The sequence below is a fragment of the Ranitomeya imitator genome, chromosome 1 (assembly GCF_032444005.1).
Source record: "Ranitomeya imitator isolate aRanImi1 chromosome 1, aRanImi1.pri, whole genome shotgun sequence".
In the NCBI taxonomy this organism is placed as follows: domain Eukaryota; kingdom Metazoa; phylum Chordata; class Amphibia; order Anura; family Dendrobatidae; genus Ranitomeya; species Ranitomeya imitator.
Window position 1 is genome coordinate 772,752,395 of NC_091282.1, and position 25,687 is coordinate 772,778,081.

At 46.4% G+C, this 25,687-nt stretch overlaps 2 protein-coding genes across 5 annotated transcripts in view; one reads left to right on the top strand and one right to left on the bottom strand.

Annotated features, from left to right (window-relative positions):
* The first annotated feature begins 24 nt into the window (after positions 1 to 24).
* Positions 25 to 14,523, top strand: ERG28 (ergosterol biosynthesis 28 homolog). Of its 2 annotated transcripts, none has more exons than XM_069736212.1 (5): positions 25 to 91; positions 6,300 to 6,480; positions 6,760 to 6,850; positions 7,580 to 7,698; positions 14,292 to 14,523. In XM_069736212.1, exons 2-5 carry the CDS (start codon positions 6,348 to 6,350, stop codon positions 14,378 to 14,380), a joined length of 432 nt encoding a protein of 143 aa, XP_069592313.1. In that variant the 5' UTR covers positions 25 to 91; positions 6,300 to 6,347; the 3' UTR covers positions 14,381 to 14,523. The 2 variants fall into 2 exon arrangements, with proteins under 2 accessions (XP_069592313.1, XP_069592305.1); XM_069736204.1 differs by having other exon boundaries at positions 61 to 163.
* The window catches only part of FLVCR2 (FLVCR choline and putative heme transporter 2), a 29,105-nt gene continuing 17,894 nt past the window's right edge, over positions 14,477 to 25,687 (bottom strand). Inside the window, exons 9-12 of one of the 3 annotated variants that reach the window (XM_069736178.1) lie at positions 15,739 to 15,850; positions 15,430 to 15,485; positions 14,812 to 14,880; positions 14,477 to 14,633 (exon numbers count right to left, since the gene is read on the bottom strand). In XM_069736178.1, the coding sequence (XP_069592279.1) occupies positions 14,812 to 14,880; positions 15,430 to 15,485; positions 15,739 to 15,850 (237 nt within the window). In that variant the 3' untranslated portion in view covers positions 14,477 to 14,633. Of the gene's footprint in view, positions 14,634 to 14,811; positions 14,881 to 15,428; positions 15,563 to 15,738; positions 15,851 to 25,687 lie in introns of those variants that run through there. The other 2 variants (XM_069736187.1, XM_069736191.1) reach the window with 2 other exon arrangements.

Below are 25,687 nucleotides of genomic sequence, written 5' to 3' on the forward strand. Positions count from 1 at the left end.
GGCGAATTCTCACTAGAGGATTGCGACGATTCAGCATAATCATTGGACAGAGCGAGGTCATGTGATTGGGGTGTGTGGCCAAAGCTGTCAGGTGAGAGGTGATGACTGTAAATAATGTACAGATAGCGGGAAAGCCACACAGATAACCGGTGACGTCCGAGAGGTATGTGTGTATGAGGGGGAAGGGGCAATATATACCACAGTGTGTGTATGAGGGGGAAGGGGCAATATATACCACAGTGTGTGTATGAGGGGGAAGGGGCAATATATACCACAGTGTGTGTATGAGGGGGAAGGGGCAATATATACCACAGTGTGTGTATGGGGGGGAATATATACCACAGTGTGTATGAGGGGGAAGGGGCAATATATACCACAGTGTGTGTATGGGGGGGAAGGGGCAATATATACCACAGTGTGTGTATGGGGGGGAAGGGGCAATATATACCACAGTGTGTATGAGGGGGAATATATACCACAGTGTGTGTATGAGGGGGAAGGGGCAATATATACCACAGTGTGTGTATGAGGGGGAAGGGGCAATATATACCACAGTGTGTGTATGGGGGGGAATATATACCACAGTGTGTATGAGGGGGAAGGGGCAATATATACCTCAGTGTGTGTATGGGGGGGAAGGGGCAATATATACCACAGTGTGTGTATGGGGGGCAATATATACCACAGTGTGTGTATGGGGGGGAATATATACCACAGTGTGTATGAGGGGGAAGGGGCAATATATACCACAGTGTGTGTATGAGGGGGAAGGGGCAATATATACCACAGTGTGTGTATGAGGGGGAAGGGGCAATATATACCACAGTGTGTGTATGAGGGGGAAGGGGCAATATATACCACAGTGTGTGTATGAGGGGGAAGGGGCAATATATACCACAGTGTGTGTATGGGGGGGAATATATACCACAGTGTGTATGAGGGGGAAGGGGCAATATATACCACAGTGTGTGTATGGGGGGGAAGGGGCAATATATACCACAGTGTGTGTATGGGGGGGAAGGGGCAATATATACCACAGTGTGTATGAGGGGGAATATATACCACAGTGTGTGTATGAGGGGGAAGGGGCAATATATACCACAGTGTGTGTATGAGGGGGAAGGGGCAATATATACCACAGTGTGTGTATGGGGGGGAATATATACCACAGTGTGTATGAGGGGGAAGGGGCAATATATACCTCAGTGTGTGTATGGGGGGGAAGGGGCAATATATACCACAGTGTGTGTATGGGGGGCAATATATACCACAGTGTGTGTATGGGGGGGAATATATACCACAGTGTGTATGAGGGGGAAGGGGCAATATATACCACAGTGTGTGTATGGGGGGGAAGGGGCAATATATACCACAGTGTGTGTATGGGGGGGAAGGGGCAATATATACCACAGTGTGTGTATGAGGGGGAAGGGGCAATATATACCACTGTGTGTATGAGGGGGAATATATACCACAGTGTGTGTATGAGGGGGAAGGGGCAATATATACCACAGTGTGTGTATGGGGGGGAATATATACCACAGTGTGTGTATGAGGGGGAAGGGGCAATATATACCACAGTGTGTGTATGAGGGGGAAGGGGCAATATATACCACAGTGTGTGTATGAGGGGGAAGGGGCAATATATACCACAGTGTGTGTATGGGGGGGAATATATACCACACTGTGTGTATGAGGGGGAAGGGGCAATATATACCACAGTGTGTGTATGAGGGGGAAGGGGCAATATATACCACAGTGTGTGTATGGGGGGGAATATATACCACACTGTGTGTATGAGGGGGAAGGGGCAATATATACCACAGTGTGTGTATGAGGGGGAAGGGGCAATATATACCACAGTGTGTGTATGAGGGGGAAGGGGCAATATATACCACAGTGTGTGTATGGGGGGAATATATACCACACTGTGTGTATGAGGGGTCAATATATACCACAGTGTGGGTATGAGGGGGGGCAATATATACCACAGTGTGTGTATGGGGGGGAATATATACCACAGTGTGTGTATGAGGGGTCAATATATACCACAGTGTGGGTATGAGGGGGGGCAATATATACCACAGTGTGTGTATGGGGGGGAATATATACCACAGTGTGTGTATGAGGGGTCAATATATACCACAGTGTGGGTATGAGGGGGGGCAATATATACCACAGTGTGTGTATGGGGGGGAATATATACCACACTGTGTGTATGAGGGGGAAGGGGCAATATATACCACAGTGTGTGTATGAGGGGGAAGGGGCAATATATACCACAGTGTGTGTATGGGGGGGAATATATACCACAGTGTGTGTATGAGGGGGAAGGGGCAATATATACCACAGTGTGTGTATGAGGGGGAAGGGGCAATATATACCACAGTGTGTGTATGAGGGGGAAGGGGCAATATATACCACAGTGTGTGTATGGGGGGGAATATATACCACACTGTGTGTATGAGGGGTCAATATATACCACAGTGTGGGTATGAGGGGGGGCAATATATACCACAGTGTGTGTATGGGGGGGAATATATACCACAGTGTGTGTATGAGGGGTCAATATATACCACAGTGTGGGTATGAGGGGGGGGCAATATATACCACAGTGTGTGTATGGGGGGGAATATATACCACACTGTGTGTATGAGGGGGAAGGGGCAATATATACCACAGTGTGTGTATGAGGGGGAAGGGGCAATATATACCACAGTGTGTGTATGGGGGGGAATATATACCACAGTGTGTGTATGAGGGGTCAATATATACCACAGTGTGGGTATGAGGGGGGGCAATATATACCACAGTGTGTGTATGGGGGGGAATATATACCACAGTGTGTGTATGAGGGGGAAGGGGCAATATATACCACAGTGTGTGTATGGGGGGGAATATATACCACAGTGTGTGTATGAGGGGGAAGGGGCAATATATACCACAGTGTGTGTATGGGGGGGAATATATACCACACTGTGTGTATGAGGGGGAAGGGGCAATATATACCACAGTGTGTGTATGAGGGGGAAGGGGCAATATATACCACAGTGTGTGTATGGGGGGAATATATACCACACTGTGTGTATGAGGGGGAAGGGGCAATATATACCACAGTGTGTGTATGAGGGGGAAGGGGCAATATATACCACAGTGTGTGTATGAGGGGGAAGGGGCAATATATACCACAGTGTGTGTATGAGGGGAATATATACCACACTGTGTGTATGAGGGGTCAATATATACCACAGTGTGGGTATGAGGGGGGGCAATATATACCACAGTGTGTGTATGGGGGGGAATATATACCACAGTGTGTGTATGAGGGGTCAATATATACCACAGTGTGGGTATGAGGGGGGGCAATATATACCACAGTGTGTGTATGGGGGGGAATATATACCACAGTGTGTGTATGAGGGGTCAATATATACCACAGTGTGGGTATGAGGGGGGGCAATATATACCACAGTGTGTGTATGGGGGGGAATATATACCACACTGTGTGTATGAGGGGGAAGGGGCAATATATACCACAGTGTGTGTATGAGGGGGAAGGGGCAATATATACCACAGTGTGTGTATGGGGGGGAATATATACCACAGTGTGTGTATGAGGGGGAAGGGGCAATATATACCACAGTGTGTGTATGAGGGGGAAGGGGCAATATATACCACAGTGTGTGTATGAGGGGGAAGGGGCAATATATACCACAGTGTGTGTATGGGGGGGAATATATACCACACTGTGTGTATGAGGGGTCAATATATACCACAGTGTGGGTATGAGGGGGGGCAATATATACCACAGTGTGTGTATGGGGGGGAATATATACCACAGTGTGTGTATGAGGGGTCAATATATACCACAGTGTGGGTATGAGGGGGGGGCAATATATACCACAGTGTGTGTATGGGGGGGAATATATACCACACTGTGTGTATGAGGGGGAAGGGGCAATATATACCACAGTGTGTGTATGAGGGGGAAGGGGCAATATATACCACAGTGTGTGTATGGGGGGGAATATATACCACAGTGTGTGTATGAGGGGTCAATATATACCACAGTGTGGGTATGAGGGGGGGCAATATATACCACAGTGTGTGTATGGGGGGGAATATATACCACAGTGTGTGTATGAGGGGTCAATATATACCACAGTGTGTGTATGAGGGGGGGGCAATATATACCACAGTGTGTGTATGGGGGGGAATATATACCACAGTGTGTGTATGAGGGGTCAATATATACCACAGTGTGTGTATGAGGGGGGGGCAATATATACCACAGTGTGTGTATGGGGGGGAATATATACCACACTGTGTGTATGAGGGGGAAGGGGCAATATATACCACAGTGTGTGTATGAGGGGGAAGGGGCAATATATACCACAGTGTGTGTATGGGGGGGAATATATACCACAGTGTGTGTATGAGGGGTCAATATATACCACAGTGTGGGTATGAGGGGGGCAATATATACCACAGTGTGTGTATGGGGGGGAATATATACCACAGTGTGTGTATGAGGGGTCAATATATACCACAGTGTGTGTATGAGGGGGGGGGCAATATATACCACAGTGTGTGTATGGGGGGGAATATATACCACACTGTGTATGAGGGGGAAGGGGCAATATATACCACAGTGTGTGTATGAGGGGGAAGGGGCAATATATACCACAGTGTGTGTATGGGGGGGAATATATACCACAGTGTGTGTATGAGGGGTCAATATATACCACAGTGTGGGTATGAGGGGGGCAATATATACCACAGTGTGTGTATGGGGGGGAATATATACCACAGTGTGTGTATGAGGGGTCAATATATACCACAGTGTGTGTATGAGGGGGGGGCAATATATACCACAGTGTGTGTATGGGGGGGAATATATACCACACTGTGTGTATGAGGGGGAAGGGGCAATATATACCACAGTGTGTGTATGAGGGGGAAGGGGCAATATATACCACAGTGTGTGTATGGGGGGCAATATATACCACAGTGTGTGTATGGGGGGCAATATATACCACAGTGTGTGTATGAGGGGTCAATATATACCACAGTGTGGGTATGAGGGGGGGCAATATATACCACAGTGTGTATGAGGGGGAAGGGGCAATATATACCACAGTGTGTATGAGGTGGGGCAATATATACCACACTGTGTGTATGAGGGGGAAGGGGCAATATATACCACAGTGTGTGTATGAGGGGGAAGGGGCAATATATACCACAGTGTGTGTATGAGGGGGAAGGGGCAATATATACCACAGTGTGTGTATGAGGGGGAAGGGGCAATATATACCACAGTGTGTGTATGAGGGGGCAATATATACCACAGCGTGTGTATGAGGGGGCAATATATACCACAGTGTGTGTATGAGGGGGCAATATATACCACAGTGTGTGTATGAGGGGGAAGGGGCAATATACACCACAGTGTGTGTATGAGGGGGAAGGGGCAATATATACCACAGTGTGTGTATGAGGGGGGGGCAAAATATACCACAATGTGTGTATGGGGGGGGGGAATATATACCACAGTGTGTGTATGAGGGGGAAGGGGCAATATATACCACAGTGTGTGTATGAGGGGGAAGGGGCAATATATACCACAGTGTGTGTATGAGGGGGAAGGGGCAATATATACCACAGTGTGTGTATGAGGGGGCAATATATACCACAGTGTGTGTATGAGGGGGCAATATATACCACAGTGTGTGTATGAGGGGGCAATATATACCACAGTGTGTGTATGAGGGGGAAGGGGCAATATACACCACAGTGTGTGTATGAGGGGGAAGGGGCAATATATACCACAGTGTGTGTATGAGGGGGGGGCAATATACACCACAATGTGTGTATGGGGGGGGGAATATATACCACAGTGTGTGTATATGGGGGCAATTTATACCACAGTGAGTGTATGAGGGGGGCAATATATATACCACAGTGTGTATATGACGGGCAATATATATACCATATTAGGGTGGATATATACCACAATGTGTGTATGAGGGGGGCAATCTATATACCATATTAGGTGGGATATATACCACAGCGTGTGTAGCAGTGGGGCAATATATACCACAGTGTGTGTGTTAAGGGGGGACAATATACCACGTGTTAGTTTGAGAGATGTTAACTTTGTGGGCGTGTGAGATGTGAAAAAAATGTAGAAACCTTGACAGGGTATAAAGACGTTTTCAAGGCCCTTTATTCTGATTAATGTTGGGTCCTTGGTGTTTTGTCTCCAGCGCCGGTGCCATGGCTTACACCCCATTTTTTAGTCTCTGCAGGATTCTCTTTCCTCCTGTTTGCCTGCGGTTGTATACGGGATGAGCCGTTTTCTCGCCGTCTTGCGCAGTTGGCTGATGATGGTCGCTATTATTGCGGCAGGGAATACGCTCCAAAGCTTCAGGGACCACAGTTTCCTCAGTGATAAGCTGTACACAGGGAAGCCTGGCCAAGGTAAATGTGAGCCCCACGTCTCATTCCCCTCACACCCCAGTAAAACATTGCACCTGACATCCGAGGGGTGCTCCTCACTGGAGATGGGTGTTCAGTATTCATATAAAGGGAGGGTATGAGATGTGGGGAAGGGTTTTGTAAGTGAAGTTTTCATTCCTCTGCTGTAACTTAGGCGCTCCGTGGGGGAATCATAAATGGCATGCGCCAGGCGTGCATCATGTGACCATGTAACCCTAATCTTTTTTTTTTTTTTTTTTTTTTTTTTTTTTTCTTCCCCAGTTAATGGTCTGCAGGCTCGGACTTTCGGGATCTGGACGCTGCTGTCCTCAGTGATCCGCTGCGCCTGTGCCATAGACATCAAGAATAAAATGTATGCATTAATCAGAAACCTGTCCGTAGCTCCCATTCCCGTCTTGTCCTCGCCCTGTGTTTGTTTTTTTCTATTCCCCCATGAAGTCTTTGTCCTATGTTGTCTAACTCCCATGGAATCCTTGCCTTGTGTCTTCTAATATCATTTCCCAATGAGGTCCTCGCCATGCATTTTGTAGCTTTCTGGTGACCTTGCCATGTATTTTCTGGCCTCATTCTCCAGTGGCGTCCTCACCCTTGTTTGCCATCTCTGATTCCCAGCGGTTGTTCCTCCCCCTGCGTTTGCCATCCCCATTCCCCATGGGTTGTTCCTCGCCCTGCGTTTGCCATCCCCATTCCCCATGGGTTGTTCCTCGCCCTGCGTTTGCCATCCCCATTCCCCATGGGTTGTTCCTCGCCCTGCGTTTGCCATCCCCATGCCCCGGCGGTTGTTCCTCGCCCTGCGTTTGCCATCCCCATGCCCCGGCGGTTGTTCAGCGCCCTGCGTTTGCTATTCCCGGTGTTTGTTCCTTGCCTCGCGTTTGCCAACCCCATTCCCCCATGGTTGTTCAACCATTCCCGTGTAGTCCTTGCCATGTATTTTCTGACCTCATTCCCCCATGGAGTCGTTGACCTGCATTTGCGATCTTTATTTCCTCGGGGTGTCCTGGCCTTGCATTTTCTAGCCCCCATATTTTCTGACCCCATTCCCGATGGTTGTTCTCACCCTGCATTTGTGTTGTACATGCAGGCTGTATCACATCACCCTGTGGACATTCATCATGGCTTTGGCACACTTCTTGTCAGAAGTCTGGGTTTACCACACTGCACAGATGACGATTGGAGTCATGGCACCATTGATGGTTGCAAGTGAGTAATAAATTACGTTGGTGGCTCCAGTCCCAGAGCTTCTCCCTCAGCTGACTGGTGTCACTGGTTTTGTGATGGCAGTTTCAGTTTGCACAATTTCACATTACAATTGGAACATACAGTCATGGCCAAAAGTATTGACACTCCTGCAATTCTGTCACATAATAATCATTTTCTTCCTAAAAATGATTGCAAACGCAAATTATTTGATATCATTTAATTTGTCTTAAATGAAAAAACACAAAAAGAATTGCCCTAAAGCCAAATTGGATATAATTCCACAACAAACATAAAAAAAGGGGGTGGACAAAAGTATTGGCACTGTTCGAAAAATCATGTGATGCTTCTCTAATTTGTGTAATTAACAGCACCTGTAACTTACCTGTGGCACCTAACAGGTGTTGGCAATAACTAAATCACACTTGCAGCCAGTTGACGTGGATTAAAGTTGACTCAACCTCTGTCCTGTGTCCTTGTGTGTACCACATTGAGCATGGAGAAAAGAAAGAAGACCAAAGAACTGTCTGAGGACTTGAGAAACTGAATTGTGAGGAAGCATGAGCAATCTCAAGGCTACAAGTCCATCTCCAAAGACCTGAATGTTCCTGTGTCATCAAGAAGTTTAAAGCCCATGGCACTGTGGCTAACCTCCCTAGATGTGGACGGAAAAGAAAAATTGACAAGAGATTTCAACGCAAGATTGTGCGGATGTTGGATAAAGAACCTTGACTAACATCCAAACAAGTTCAAGCTGCCCTGCAGCCTGAGGGTACAATAGTGTCAACCCGTACTATCCGTCGGCGTCTGAATGAAAAGGGACTGTATAGTAGGAGACCCCACTTCTTACCCCGAGACATAAAAAAGCCAGGCTGGAGTTTGCCAAAACTTACCTGAAAAAGCCTAAAACGTTTTGGAAGAATGTTCTCTGGTCAGATGAGACAAAAGTAGAGCTTTTTGTGCAAAGGCATCAACATAGAGTTTACAGGAGAAAAAGAGAGGCATTCAAAGAAAAGAACACGGTCCCTACAGTCAAACATGGCGGAGGTTCCCTGATGTTTTGGGGTTGCTTTGCTGCCTCTGGCACTGGACTGCTTGACCGTGTGCATGGCATTATGAAGTCTGAAGACTACCAACAAATTTGGGCCCAGTGTGAGAAAGCTGGGTCTCCCTCAGAGGTCATGGGTCTTCCAGCAGGACAATGACCCAAAACGCACTTCAAAAAGCACTCACTAGAAAATGGTTTGAGAGAAAGCACTGGAGACTTCTAAGGTGGCCAGCAATGAGTCCAGACCTGAATCCCATAGAACACCTGTGGAGAGATCTAAAAAATGGCAGTTTGGAGAAGGCACCCTTCAAATATCAGGGACCTGGAGCAGTTTGCCAAAGAAGAATGGTCTAAAATTCCAGCAGAGCATTGTAAGAAACTCATTGATGGTTACCGGAAGCGGTTGGTCGCAGTTATTTTGGCTAAAGGTTGTGCAACCAAGTATTAGGCCGGCGTCACACTTGCGAGTTTTACGGACGTAAGAGCGCAGAATCTACGTCCGTAAAACTCGCAAAAAATACGGCACAATTATTCTCTATGCCCCTGCTCCTATTTGCCGTATTTTACTGATCAGTATTATACGGCTTTCTACGGCCGTACAAAATCGCAGCATGCTGCGTTTGTCACCGTACTGCGCAAGAAATACGCCAATGAAAGTCTATGGAAGCGTGAAAAATACGGATTACACACGGACAAGCAGTGTGACTTGCGAGAAATACGCAGCGCTGTTAGAGAGAAAAGCCGGCAATTCAGTGCGGTGTACAGTAAAATCACACTGACAGCTTACAGTAGAATAGGTAGAATAAATGTGTACACATAGAATAGGTATATATATATGTCAGTGAGACACATATATGTATATATATTAATATTTATTCCAGCGCTATACAGCTTGAAAGCCGGTAATTCAATTACCGGCTTTTTCTTTCTCCTTCCTAAAACCCGACATGATTTGAGACATGGTTTACATACAGTAAACCATGTCTTCTCTCCATTTTTTTTGCAGATTCCACACTACTAATGTCAGTAGTGTGTATCTGCAAAATTTGGCCGTTCTAGCTCTTAAAATAAAGGGTTAAATGGCGGAAAAAATTGGCGTGGGCTCCCGCGCAATTTTCTCCGCCAGAGTAGTAAAGCCAGTGACTGAGGGCAGATATTAATAGCCTGGAGAGGGTCCACGGTTATTGGCCCCCCCCTGGCTAAAAACATCTGCCCCCAGCCACCCCAGAAAAGGCACATCTGGAAGATGCGCCTATTCTGGCACTTGGCCACTCTCTTCCCATTCCCGTGTAGCGGTGGGATATGGGGTAATGAAGGGTTAATGCCACCTTGCTATTGTAAGGTGACATTAAGCCTAATTAATAATGGAGAGGCGTCAATTATGACACCTATCCATTATTAATCCAATTGTAGTGAAGGGTTAAATAAAACACAAACACATTATTTAAAATTATTTTAATGAAATAAAAACAATGGTTGTTGGAGTATTTTATTCAACGCCCAATCCAGTCACTGAAGACCCTCGTTCTGTGAGTAAAAAAACATAATAAACCAACAATATACTTACCCTCCGCAGATCTGTAACGTCCAACGATGTAAATCCTTCTGAAGGGGTTAAAACATTTTGCAGAAAGGAGCTGTGCTAATGCAGGCTGCTCCTCGCTGCAAAACCCCAGGGAATGAGGCTAAAAATAGATCAATGATCTATATTTAGCTTCATTTGCGGTGAGGCGCCCTCTGCTGGCTGTTCATAGATCGTGGGAAATTACCTAGAAAGCCTGGGAGCTTTCTAGGTAATTTCCCACGATCTATGAACAGCCAGCAGAGGGCGCCTCACCGCAAATGAAGCTAAATATAGATCATTGATCTATTTTTAGCCTCATTCCCTGGGGTTTTGCAGCGAGGAGCAGCCTGCATTAGCACAGCTCCTTTCTGCAAAATGTTTTAACCCCTTCAGAAGGATTTACATCGTTGGACGTTACAGATCTGCGGAGGGTAAGTATATTGTTGGTTTATTATGTTTTTTTACTCACAGAACGAGGGTCTTCAGTGACTGGATTGGGCGTTGAATAAAATACTCCAACAACCATTGTTTTTATTTCATTAAAATAATTTTAAATAATGTGTTTGTGTTTTATTTAACCCTTCACTACAATTGGATTAATAATGGATAGGTGTCATAATTGACGCCTCTCCATTATTAATTAGGCTTAATGTCACCTTACAATAGCAAGGTGGCATTAACCCTTCATTACCCCATATCCCACCGCTACACGGGAATGGGAAGAGAGTGGCCAAGTGCCAGAATAGGCGCATCTTCCAGATGTGCCTTTTCTGGGGTGGCTGGGGGCAGATGTTTTTAGCCAGGGGGGGGCCAATAACCGTGGACCCTCTCCAGGCTATTAATATCTGCCCTCAGTCACTGGCTTTACTACTCTGGCGGAGAAAATTGCGCGGGAGCCCACGCCAATTTTTTCCGCCATTTAACCCTTTATTTTAAGAGCTAGAACGGCCAAATTTTGCAGATACACACTACTGACATTAGTAGTGTGGAATCTGCAAAAAAAATGGAGAGAAGACATGGTTTACTGTATGTAAACCATGTCTCAAATCATGTCGGGTTTTAGGAAGGAGAAAGAAAAAGCCGGTAATTGAATTACCGGCTTTCAAGCTGTATAGCGCTGGAATAAATATTAATATATATACATATATGTGTCTCACTGACATATATATATACCTATTCTATGTGTACACATTTATTCTACCTATTCTACTGTAAGCTGTCAGTGTGATTTTACTGTACACACTATATATATATATAGACAGTATATATATATTTTCTTTTCTTTTTGGGACACATGGATCACTTCTATAGCGGTATGTTGGTTTTGCTAGCCTGCGAGAAAACCACGCAGTACGGATGCCATACGGATTACATACGGAGGATGCCATGCGCAAAAAACGCTGACACACCCTGCCTACGGAGGAGCTACGGACCACTTTTTTCGGGACTTTTCAGCGTATTACGGCCGTAATATACGGACCGTATTGTTTTACGCTGTGTGTGACGCCGGCCTCAGGCTGAGGGTGCCAATACTTTTGTCTGGCCCATTTTTGGAGTTTTGTGTGTAATGATCAATTTTTTGCTTCATTCTCTTTTGTGTTTTTTCATTTAAGACAAATTAAATGAAGATAATAATACCAAAGAATGTGTTTGCAATCATTTTCAGGAAGAAACTGAGTATTATCTGACAGAATTGCAGGGGTGTCAATACTTTTGGCCATGACTCTAAATATTGTGATCGCAGGAAGCAGTATGTCTTTTTATCACCAGCTTTTCTTGTTGTCTTCGTGCATCATTATCTGTTGCTACTTTTGTCAAAGAAAGAATGCGGTATTTTCCATCATCTGAGGTGCTGACAGGATGTACATATAGAGTACTAGTTAAAAGTTTGGATACCCCTGTAGATGCAAAAGTTTTTCTTGTTGTTACTGGCATGTGCACTCAGACTAAAGGCAGCAAAAATAGAAAGGAGCACATATAGAAACAAGGCATAAAGAAACAGGTTTAATACAGTTCAGAATAAGTTACCCCTCAGATTCCTCTTGTGCATTCTGTGGTAGTCACAGGAACGCTTTCCATTAAGTGTCACCTGGTTTATTGTTAAAAAAAAAAAATGCATAAATCAGTGCAAAATTAGATCAAACAAACGTCCCTTCTGCTATAACAGGAAAACAAAATAATATATAGTGTAGTCTTTGGGGATCTGCCCATTCAAGGGAAAAAAAAAATGGTTCAGTTCTCTTTAACATGAGCACAGCTCTGGAGCTCATCTCCAGAAACACTGAGTGAGTCCAAAGGTTCCGCAGTTAGCTTCTGGACCCACACCCTGGGGTGGAGATAGGGTGAACAAACTCCCACCCACTATTCATGACAAAAAAAAAAGAAGCAGCAGCTGCCTCTACTGAGGCAGGCAAAGAAAAAAAAAAAAAAGCCCCTGGTACTGAGGAACGGCAAAGAATAAAAAGCCTCTACTGAGGACTGCAAAAAAGATGATTTGTATGGACTGAGCAACACAAGCACTGGATCAGAGAGATGCAGTAAAGCTGAGCTCATGGTTCCTCCATGTGTTGCCCACTGTGAAGCACAGAGGGGAGGCTGTGATGGGGGAGGTCTGCTGGTGACACGTAGGTGATTATTTCAAATAATTGGCAAATAGCACAGCGTGGACACTGTAGCGACCATCGTCCCATTTGTGATGCAACAGGACAATGACCCAAAACCCCTCCAGGTGATGTGACCGAAAAGTAGACAGAGAGGCAGCGTCAGAGGTCATGGCCTCCAATCGCTCAATCTCAACTTAAGTGAGATGGATTGATAAGTGTGAGCTTCTTCAGAACAGTTGAAGACCTGATGAAGGTGGAGAGAGAATGACAAAGGGGGCTAGAGGCGTAGAGTAATTGAAGGCAGTAAGGAGTTTGAGGACTGACACAAACCAGAATGTGATACCCGGCTCTTTAGCTCTTGAATCCAGACGTGCTCTTTCTTTCTTTCCTTCCTTCTATATTTTGCTGTCTTCAGTCTGAATCTACAATGTGAACATTCCAATAATAATGAGGAAAACCACTGCAGTAGGGGGGTGGGTGTCTAAAACTTTTGGCTGATACTGTATATTGTCAGCAAGAAATCACTGTTTTACTGTTACACTATAGCTTCCATAGGTCAGGATCTGGCTGTGCTCATGTTATGGCTCCCCCTTCATGATCAGACAAGGTCCTGCACTATCTGCTCATCACCCATAACCTACGAATCACTTTTATTTGCTCTGGATCCTAAGTTTCCGGTGGCCGGTCTGTGCAAGGGCAGAGCATCATCTGCTTCTCTCTGTGTGTGTGTTTCATGGTCTGCTTGTCTCATCGTCTGTTTGTTTTTGCCCCTGTTGACGGTGCATGCATCAATAATATGAGAGAACTGCTGAGATCCAGCTGCTACAGTACCTTTGAGGAGGAAGGGGCTTTGCCTTGGTACAATGTCAGGACATGAGACAGGCTTGTCGCTTGTGCTTGATAGTGGTGGTCTTAGCTAAGTTCACATTGCACTGTAAGCAGTCCGTTAACGCTGCCATTAAGCCCTATTTCCGGTGCATCGCTAGCGATGTTCCGTCATTGAGTGATGGACCCTGGGACGTGGGCTGCAACGTTTCCGGGTCCGTCACCGCTAGCGCAGATAGAGCATCTGCTAGCTCTATCCACACTTGTGTTAACGCAACTTGTTCAATACATGCGTTAAACGGGCTGCTTTAACACGATGTGAACTGGATGGAGGGGGAGGGAAGATGAGGGTGGAATTGCAGAATCTTCAGGGGGGAGAAATAGTAGAATCTTTGGGAAATGATGGATTGTGAAGCATGGGGGAGAGTGGTGGGCAGAGTCTGCAGATTAGGTGTGTGTGTTCAGATTATTGTTTTATTTCTATAGCGCCAACATGTTCTGCAGCACTTTACATTTTAGATCTGCTCCTCATGCTGCTCTTCTCCCATCCCCACAGGCTTCTCCATTATGGGAATGGGCATTGGCTACCAATATCTAGAGCTTCTGCCTGAACCCCCCAGCTCCAGCACCAAGAAGAGGAACTGATGGAAGTGCAGAACCTCGCCCCCAGAACCCGTGACCTTTCACCTCTGATGCCATGTGGGACTCCCAGGAGACAGGACTTAAAAGGAACATTCCACCATCTTTTCATGACTTCTTTATTTAAATAAACCATGATGTGGTTGTGATTGCGGCGGCCGATCTTTGGTTCTGAGGCGTTTCTTCTCCCGGGCTAAGGGGTCTTGGATCAGGTGTGGAGTGGGACCTCCTGTGTAGTCAACTGGCATGGCGCTGGTCCCTGTGCAAAGGAAGTATGTAGTTGTCATGCACAGGAATGCAGCCCCCATCCATTCACCAACACCGCAGTCAGTAACGTGAGGCTCGTGTTTCAGCAATATGGTTAATGATGATGGCGGAAGCCCCTCTCCCAACAAGGACAGATGAGAAGCAGTAGCACCACAAAGCCAGGTACTTACCTACTGGCGCATGGCTACGGAGCCGTACTGGACGTCCACAGTGTCCGTAGTATGGCCCGACACAAGTGGCTGCAACAACAGTGGCTGTCACCAGAGGGTGCTCTACCCCACCCCCCAGGCTGCAGCATTGTGGGTGGACGCTACTATAAATATAAATATATATATATATATATATATATATATAATAAAAAAAAAATATATAATAATCTTTATTTTTTTTATATAGTGCTAACATATTCCGCAGCGCTTTACAGTTTGCACGCATTATCATCGCTGTCCCCGATGGGGCTCACAATGTACATTCCCTATCAGTATGTCTTTGGAGTGTGGGAGGAAACCGGAGTACCCGGGGAAAACCCACGCAAACACGGGGAGAACATACATACTCCTTACAGATGTTGTCCTTGGTGGGATTAGAACCCAGGACCCCAGCGCTGCAATGCTAACCACTGCGCTACTATGTTATGTCAAGTGTGTTATCCCTTTACCATTCAGGTGCTACCCCAGACAGGCGAGACGCCGCCTGCGGGGTGTGGAAGGGACACCCATTGTACAATATCACTAGGATAAGGATTAGAAGAGGGGCATTGGCACACGGACAAATTGTGATCTACTTACCGCGTGTGGTGCCTCCAGATTTGCCCTCTGCCTGCGGAGGTCAGACTTAATGAAGGCTGCAAAGAAGAAGAAGCAGAAGTCATGGGCACAGTATGTTGAAGAGATGGCTACTTCTGGGACCCATCACCAGCATCTAGAAGACACAGTGTGCACACAGTCTTACTACAGAAGTTTCCCAACCTCTGGATCCTGTCAGGCCGATATGTGCTGAGACTTTCCCCATATTGAAGGACACAGAACACATTTCCCTACACCTCCCCAAGACAACACAGCTGCTATTGCTCTCTCTCATCAGCCATGAATACATACCAGTAATAATTGCTCCCACCAGCAGGAAACAGCAGAGGAAAACGTTACCCAGCTTCACCCCAAACTTATCCAGTATCCGACCCTGGGCCGTGGTGAAGACAAGTCCGAACACCTGCGGAGAGGAGACGCATTAACCAGGGCGCCACATCTGCCCGGCACACACAGAGTTAAGCAGTCCGATCTCAGCAATTCGCTGCGCGGTGGGCGGAGCCCGGCATTAGTCATGTGACATTCTGTCCTCTGACTGCAACATGTCACGACCTCACAGTATTGACCAGTGATCAGTACAGGGACACATGGGTAGGACAGGAGCAGCTCCGCACATCCTCAGCAGAGCATCGCTCCACTGCAGATTACTACACCATAAGCCTCCAGGGCTGCAGAACAGCACTGCTGACAGATACAGAGTGATATCCTGCAGATTATTACGCCACTAATCTTTCCAGAGCATGGCTCGCTCCTCCACCTCCTGCTGTGTCTGCAGATTATCGCAACACTGGCTTCAGGGATAGGGTGGAGCTGCTCAGATCAGCTGCATGGGATAAAGTTCACAGAGGCCGATTGTTGAGCAACTTCGGGGAATGTCAGATATGTCTAATCTTCAACTCTTGCTCTGCTGGAATTACACTGGGTTCATGGTGCATATTGTGCAGAGCCTGTGAGGCAAACCTACACCACACTGCTCTCCCTCTACACCAGTGTTTCCCAAACTCATGGCCCCCACAGGTCATGTTCTCAGGATTTCTTTAGTGTTGGAAAGGTGATGAAAGTATTATCAATGGGCAATATACTACGTGGCCTGTGCAATATACTACGTGGCCTGTGCAATACACTACGTGACTGGGCAATATACTACGTGACTGGGCAATATACTACGTCGCTGGGCAATAGACTACATGGCTGGGCAATATACTACGAGGACATACATATTCTAGAATACCCGATTCGTTAGAATCGGGCCACCATCTAGTTATCAAGAAATCAGGAATGCTCTCACCTGACAACACTATAGAAATCCTAAAAACATGACAAGCAGGGGACAGAGTACTGGAGTTTGGGAAACACTGTTCTACACCCTCAGTATAAGGCCGGAGTCACACTCAGCATAGGGAAATACGGTCCATATTTTACATACGCAATACGCAGAAATGTTTCCAAAATAGTGTTCCATATGTTATCCGTAGGCAGGGTGTGGCAGCGTATTTTACGCATGCCATCCTCCGTATGGCATCCGTACAGCGAGATTTTCTCGCCGGCTTGCAAAACGGACATACAATGGATCCATGGGTTCAAATATTCATGAAAAAAAAATAAATATATATATATATATTTATATTTGTCTAAGGGTCACTTCCGTCTGTCTTTCTGTCACGGATATTCATTGGTCGCGGCCTCTGTCTGTTATGGAAATCCAAGTAGCTGATTGGTCGTGGCTGATTTGCCGCGACCAATCAGCGACCTGCACAGTCCGGCGGAAAAATGGCCGCTCCTTCCTCCCCGCAGTCAGTGCCCGCTCCGTACTCCCCTCCAGTCATCCAGTCAGCCCTCACACAGGGTTAATGCCAGCGTTAATGGACCGCGGTGTAACACACTCCATTAACGCAGCTATTAACCCTGTGTGACCAACTTTTTACTATTGATGATGCGTATGCGGCATCAATAGTAAAAAGATCTAATGTTACAAATAATAATTAAAAAAAAAAAGTTATTCTCACCCTCCGCCGTCGCGTCCTCTCCTCGGCAGTGCAAGCGTCAGGTTCTAGGGCCAAGGATGGTATGCGAGAAGGACCTTCCATGACGTCACGGTCATGTGACCGTGACGTCATCACAGGTCCTGCGCTCATCCAACCCTGGGACCGGAAGCTGCGGCGTGCACCGCACACAGGCGACAGGACTACAAGGGGCCCTCAGATGGTGAGTATGTTTTTTTTAACCCGTTACATACTTGTCTGGGCAATATACTACGTGGACATGCATATTCCAGAATACCCGATGCGTTAGAATCGGGACACCATCTAGTGTTAAATAAAAATGAACATTTAACTTTTTTTCACAAAAAGTTTATTTCAGCTCCAATTTGTTTTATTTTACCAAGGGTAACAGGAGAAAATGGACCCCAAAAGATGTTGTACAATTTGTCCTGAGTACGCTGATACCCCATATGTGGGGGTAAACCACTGTTTGGGAGCATGGGAGAGCTCGGAACGGAAAGAGCGTCGTTTGACTTTTCAATGCAAAATTGACAGGAATTGAGATGGGACGCCATGTTGCGTTTGGAGAGCCACTGATGTGCCTAAACATTGAAACCCCCCACAAGTGACACCATTTTGGAAAGTAGACCCCCTAAGGAACTTATCTAGATGTGTGGCGAGCACTTTGACCCACCTAGGGCTTCACAGAAGTTTATAATGCAGAGCCGTATATATATATATATATATATATATATATATATATATATATATATATATATATATATATATATATATACATACATACACACATACATACATACATACATACACACATATATATACTAGCTATTGAACCCGTTCTACGCCCGGGTGGCGAGCATTTATATTGGTATATGGTCTCCATCCTGGTATGTGCTGCTCCATCCTGCGTCCCCATCCTGTCATGAGCTGCTCCATCCTGCGCCCCCATCCTGTCATGTGCTGCACCCATCCTGCGCCTCCATTCTGTCATTTGCTGCTCCCATCCTGCGCCCCCATTCTGTCATGTGCTGCACCCATCCTGCGCCTCCATTCTGTCATGTGCTGCTCCCATCCTGCGCCCCCATTCTGACATGTGCTGCTCCCATCCTGCACCACCGTTCTGTAATTTGCTGCTCCCATCCATATGCCCCATACGCTGCTCCATAAAGGTTGATGGGCCCATAAGATGCTCCATAGTATATGCCTCATATGCTGCTCCATTATGGTTGATGGCCCCCATAAGATGCTCCATAGTATATGCCCCTCCATTATGGTTGATGGCCCCCATAAGATGCTTCATAGTATATGCCTCGTATGCTGCTCCATTATGGTTGATGGTCCCCATAAGATGCTCCATAGTATATACATAGTAACAGTTAGTGAGGCCGAAAAAAGATTTTTGTCCATCCAGTTCAGCCTATATTCCATCATAATAAATCCCCAGATCTACGTCCTTCTACAGAACCTAATAATTGTATGATACAATATTGTTCTGCTCCAGGAAGACATCCAGGCCTCTCTTGAACCCCTCGACCGAGTTCGCCATCACCACCTCCTCAGGCAAGCAATTCCAGATTCTCGTGCCCTAACAGTAAAGAATCCTCTTCTATGTTGGTGGAAAAACCTTATCTCCTCCAGACGCAAAGAATGCCCCCTTGTGCCCGTCACCTTCCTTGGTATAAACAGATCCTCAGCGAGATATTTGTATTGTCCCCTTATATACTTATACATGGTTATTAGATCGCCCCTCAGTCGTCTTTTTTCTAGACTAAATAATCCTAATTTCGCTAATCTATCTGGGTATTGTAGTTCTCCCATCCCCTTTTTTAATTTTGTTGCCTTCCTTTGTACTCTTTCTAGTTCCATTATATCCCTCCTGAGCACCGTTGCCTAAAACTGGACACAGTACTCCATGTGCGGTCTAACTAGGGATTTGTACAGAGGCAGTATAATGCTCTCATCATGTGTATCCAGACCTCTTTTAATGCACCCCATGATCCTGTTTGCCTTGGCAGCTGCTGCCTGGCACTAGCTGCTCCAGGTAAGTTTATCATTAACTAGGATCCCCAAGTCCTTCTCCCTGTAAGATTTACCCAGTGGTTTCCCGTTCAGTGTGTAATGGTGATATTGATTCCTTCTTCCCAAGTGTATAACCTTACATTTATCATTGTTAAACCTCATCTGCCACCTTTCAGCCCAAGTTTACAACTTATCCAGAGCCTCATATGCTGCTCCATTATGGTTGATGGCCCCCATAAGATGCTCCATAGTATATGCCTCATATGCTGCTGCATTATGGTTGATGGCCCCCCATAACATGCTCCATAGTATATGCCCCGTATGCTGCTCCATTATGGTTGATGGCCCCCATAAGATGCTCCATAGTATATGCCTCATATGCTGCTCCATTATGGTTGATGGCCCCCATAAGATTCTCCATAGTATATGCTGCTCCATTAAGGTTGATGGCCCGCATTAGATGCTCCATAGTATATGCCCCGTACACTGCTCCATAAAGGTTTATGGCACCCATAAGATGCTCCATAGTATATGCCTCATATGCTGCTCCATTATGGTTGATGGCCCCCATAAGATGCTCCATAGTATATGCCTCATATGCTGCTCCATTATGGTTGATGGCCCCCATAAGATGTTCCATAGTATATGCCTCATATGCTGCTGCATTATGGTTGATGGCCCCCATAAGATGCTCCATAGTATATGCCCAGTACACTGCTCCATAAGGGTTTATGGCCCCCATAAGATGCTCCATAGTATATGCCTCATACGCTGCTCCATTATGGTTGATGGCCCCCATAAGATGCTCCATAGTATATGCCTCATATGCTGCTCCATGATGGTTGATGGCCCCCATAAGATGCTCCATAGTATATGCCCAGTACACTGCTCCATAAAGGTTTATGGCCCCCATAAGATGCTCCATAGTATATGCCCTGTACACTGCTCCATAAAGGTTTATGGCCCCCATAAGATGCTCCATAGTATATGCCCCGTACACTGCTCCATAAATGTTGATGGCCCCCATAAGATGCTCCATAGTATATGCCCAGTATGCTGCTGCGATATATAAAAAAAATAAACAACATACTCACCTATCGTCGCTGGGCGCCGAGTGCTGGGGGGCCTGAGCAGGCGGGGACACCGGCGCGCTGTGGGGGTCAGGTGCCGGAGTCGCCGCTAGCTCAGGCCCCCGACTCTTGCTATAGTCACCTGGCCCTGATCCAGCAGTGCGTACCGCTCCGTGTTCCGGGTCCTCTGGCTGTGACTGTTCAGTCAGAGGGCGGCGCACATTAAGCGCGTCATCGCGCCCTCTGAACTGTGAACGTCACAGGCAGAGGACCCGGAAGATGGAGCGGCGCGCAGCGCTGGACCGGGACATCGCGGTGTGCTTTCAGTGCTTACGCATACCGCGATCTCCTGGGCTGCGTCACTCTGTGGGGTCCAGACTGCGCCGGCGCTTGCGCAGTCTATAAAGGCTTCGGACAGAGTGACGCTCCCAGCCTTATATTATAGATTTGGTTTTTATTATTTTATTAAGTGCCAGAATAGGCGCATCTTCCAGATGTGCCTCTTCTGGGGTGGCTGGGGGCAGATGTTTTTAGCCAGAGGGGGGGGGGTCATATAACCATGGTACCTCTCTAGGCTATTAATATCTGCCCTCAGTCATTAGCTTTCCCACTCTGGCGGAGAAAATTGGTGTGGGAGCCACGCCGTGATTTAACCCTTTATTTTAACAGCTATAGCCCCCAAATTTTGTACACAGACACTTGGAACTTTATTAGTGAGGAATATGTTAAAAAATAAGGGATATGAAATGGTTTACTGTATGTAAACCATGTCTTATATCCTGTCAGGTTTGGGTAGGAGATAGGAAAAGCCGGCAATTGAATTACCGGCTTTTCTGCTATCTAGTGCTGTATGAAATATATATACCGTATATATTCGAGTATAAGCAGAGATTTTCAGCCCACTTTTTTGGGCTGAAAGTCCTCCTCTCGGCTTATACTCGAGTCATACCCAGGGGTTGGCAGGGGAGGGGGAGCGGGGACTGTCTAATAATACCCACCTACTCCAGGCGTGGTCCCTGCAGGTCCCTGGCTTCCCCGGCGCCGGCAGCAGCAGCTTCTTCCTGTACTGAGCAGTCATACATAGAGGTGGAGCCGCATATTCATTACTGTAATGAGCGGTAATGGTGACCGCTCAGTACAGGATGAAGCTGCGGCGTCGGGGAAGCAGGGACCTGCACAGCGCCAGGACCAGGTGAGTATATCGGGGAGGGGAGCGCTGCGCGATAGTCACCTTTCCTCGTTCCGGCGCCGCTCCGTCTTCAGCTGTGACGCTCAGGTCAGAGGGCGCAGTGATGTTGTTAGTGCGCGCCCTCTGCTGAACGTCAGTGCTGAACACGGAGTGGCCCCGGAACGAGGAGCAGGTGACTATTGAAAGTGCCGGGGGCCTGAGCGATGGAGAGGTGAGTATGTGATCTATGGGGCCATAACGTTTGTGCAGCACTATATGGGGCCATAACGTTTGTGCAGCACTGTATGGGGCCATAACATTTGTGCAGCACTATATGGGGCAAGTGTCTGTATGGGGCCATAATTAACGTTTGTGGAGCATTACGGTATATGGGGCAAGTGTCTGTATGGAGCATCTTATAGGGCCATAATCAAGGTTTGTGCAGCACTATTGGGGCAAATATCTTTATAGAGCATCTTATGGGGCCATAATCAGCATTTGTGCAGCACTATATGGGGCAAATGTGTCTATGAAGCATCTTATGGGGCCATTATTAACCTTTATGCAGGATTATATGGGGCATATTTTAATATGGAGCATCGTGTGGGGCTATCAAACTTTATGGATCATTACATGGGGCTCCTGATTCAATATGGATAGTCAAAAACACTTAACCTACTGATGTCTCAATTAATTTTACTTTTATTGGCATCTATTTTTACTTTTGACATTTACCGGTAGCTGCTGCATTTCCCACCCTAGGTTTATACTCGAGTTATTAAGTTTTCCCAGTTTATATATTTGTCTTGTCTAAGGGGTATTTCCGTCTTTCTGTCGTGGCAACTTCCATAATGGAAATCCCGCGTCGCTGAATATATATATATATATATATATATATATATATATATTTGTCTTGTCTAAGGGGTATTTCCGTCTTTCTGTCGTGGCAACTTCCATAATGGAAATCCCGCGTCGCTGATTGGTCTCGCCAGCTGCCTGTCATGGCTGCCGCGACCAATCAGCGACGGGCACAGTCCGATTAGTCCCTCCCCTACTCCCCTGCAGTCAGTGCCCGGCGCCCGCTCCGTAATCCCCTCCGGTCACCGCTCACACAGTGTTAATGCCAGTGGTAACGGGCCGCGGGTACCGCACTCCGTTACCGCTGCTATTAACCCTGTGTGTCCCCAACTTTTATACTATTGATGCTGCCTATGCAGCATCAATAGTAAAAAGAAGTAATGTTAAAAATAATAAAAAAAACAAAAAACCTGCTATTCTCACCTTCCGTCATCAGACGATGCGCTCGCGCCGGCCGCCATCTTCCGTTACCAGAGATGCATTGCGAAATTACCCAGAAGACTTAAAGGTCTTGCGAGACCGCTAAGTCATCTGGGTAACTTCGCAATGCATCCTGGGAACGGAAGATGGCGGCAGTCGCGCGCGCATCGCCAGAGTTTCGCTGGATCCTAAGGGGGGGGGGTATATAACTTTTTTATTTTAGCAGGGATATGATGCCCACACTGCTAAATACTGCGTGGGCAGTGTTATATACTGCGTGGCTGCTATATACTACATGGGCAGTGTTATATACACCGTGGGCTGTGTACACTGCTAAATACTGCGTGGGCTGCGTCATATAGTACGTGGGCTGCGTTATATAGTGCGCGGGCTGCGTTATATAGTGCGCGGGCTGCGTTATATACTGCGTGGCATGTGTTATATACTACCTCGCCTGTGTTATATACTGCGTGGCTGCTATATACTGCATGGGTTGTGTTATATAGTAGTATTTGCTATATACTACGTAGTATTTGCTATATACTACGTGGCCTCTGCTATATACTATGTGGCTGCTATATACATACATACATATTCTAGAATACCCGATGCGTTAGAAACGGGCCACCATCTAGTGTCTGTGTGTATATATGTATATATATACACACACACATATATATATTATTCTAGATGGTGGCCCGATTCTAAGGCATTGGGTATTCTAGAATATGCATGTCGACGTAGTATATTGCCCAGCCACGTAGTATATTGCCCAGTGATGTAGTATATTGCCCAGCCACGTAGTATATTGCCCAGCCACGTAATATATTTCCCAGCCACATAATATACAGCACAGAGCCACATGGTATACAGCACAGAGCCACGTAGTATACAGCACAGAGCCACGTAGTATATTGCCCAGACACATAGTATATTGCCCAGACACGTAGTATACAGCACAGAGCCACGTAGTATATTGCCCAGCCACGTAGTATACAGCACAGAGCCACGTAGTATACAGCACAGAGCCACGTAGTATACAGCACAGAGCCTCGTAGTATACAGCACAGAGCCTCGTAGTATACAGCACAGAGCCACGTAGTATACAGCACAGAGCCACGTAGTATACAGCACAGAGCCACGTAGTATACAGCACAGAGCCACGTAGTATATTGGCCAGTCACGTATGTAACAGGTTAAAAAAAATAAACATACTCACCTTCTGAAGGGCCCCTTGTAATCCTGTCGCATGTGTGCCGTGCACGCGGCAGCTTCCGGTCCCAGGTTTGGAATGAGCGCAGGACCTGTGATGACGTCGCGGTCACATGACCGTGACGTTATGGCAGGTCCTTGTCGCATAGCATCCTTAGCACCGGAACCTGCCGCTTGCACTGCCGAGGACAGGACAACACGGAGGGTGAGAATAACGTTTTTTTTTAATTATTATTTGTAACAGTAGATCTTTTTACTATTGATGCTGCATACGCATCATCAATAGTAAAAAGTTGGTTACACAGGGTTAATAGCTGCATAACCGGAGTGCGTTACACAGCGCTCCGGTAACGCTGGCATTAATCCTGTGTGAGGGCTGACTGGAGGGGAGTACGGAGCGGGCACTGACTGCGGGGAGGAAGGGGCGGCCATATTGCCGCCGGACTGCGCCCGTCGCCGATTGGTCGTGGCAATGGTCATGGGCGTTTTGCCACGACCAATCAGCGACTTGGATTTCCATGACAGACAGAGGCCGCGACCAATGAATATCCGTGACAGAAAGACAGACAGACAGACAGAAGTGGCCCTTAGACAATTGCATGGTAGAAAAAAAAATTATATATACTATGTGTAGACATTTATTCTATCTATTCTAACCTGTCAGTGTGATTTTACTGTACACCGCACTGAATTGCCGGCATTTCTATAGAAGACCGGTGCGTATTTCTCGAAAGTCACACTGCTGGTCCGTGTGTAATCCGTATTTTTCTCGCCCCCATAGACTTTCATTGGCGGATTTTTTGAGCAATGCGCTGACAAACGCTACATGCTGCGATTTTCTACGCCCGTAAAATACAGCACAGAAATATACGGCAGATAGGAGCTGCCCCATAGAGAATCATTGGTCCGTGTGCAATGCGTAGTTATTGCGCCTCTCATACGTCCGTAAAACTCGCTAGTGTGACCCCGGCATAAAGCTGAAGCTAACTTTAACAACCAGAGCTTTTCGTGTTTTGTTTTTCGCTCCCCTCCTTCCCAGAGCCAAAACTTTTTTATTTTTCTGTCAATATGGCGATGTGAGGGCTTAATTTTTGCAGAACGAGTTGTACTTTTGAACGTCATCATTGGGAGAAAAATTCTAAGTGCGGTGAAATTGCAAAAAAAATGCATTCCCACAAGATCGTCGCACTTGAAATTTTTTTCCCGTTTGAGAACACGACATGCTAAAACTAATGATGACGTTCAAAAGTACAACTCGTCACGCAAAAAAATAAGCTCTCACATGGCCAAATTGACGGAAAAATAAAAAAAAAAAGTTATGGCTCTGGAAACAAGGGTAGCAAAAAACAAAAACGAAAAACCGAAAAAAAAGGAGTTAAAAAAAGTTAAAATATGAAAAAAATTAAAAATAAGTTTAATTTTGGCATGTTTCAATAGCCTCCTTGGGAGGCTAGAAGCTGCCATAACTCGATCACCTCTGCTACATAGGG

Bases quoted from the DNA above. Each gene is read 5' to 3' on its own strand.
- ERG28 (XM_069736212.1), top strand. From the start codon at position 6,348: ATGAGCCGTTTTCTCGCCGTCTTGCGCAGTTGGCTGATGATGGTCGCT. The intron at 6,481-6,759 runs GTAAATGTGAGC...TTTCTTCCCCAG, and splicing joins CACAGGGAAGCCTGGCCAAG to TTAATGGTCTGCAGGCTCGG. The intron at 6,851-7,579 runs GTATGCATTAAT...TTGTACATGCAG, and splicing joins ATAGACATCAAGAATAAAAT to GCTGTATCACATCACCCTGT.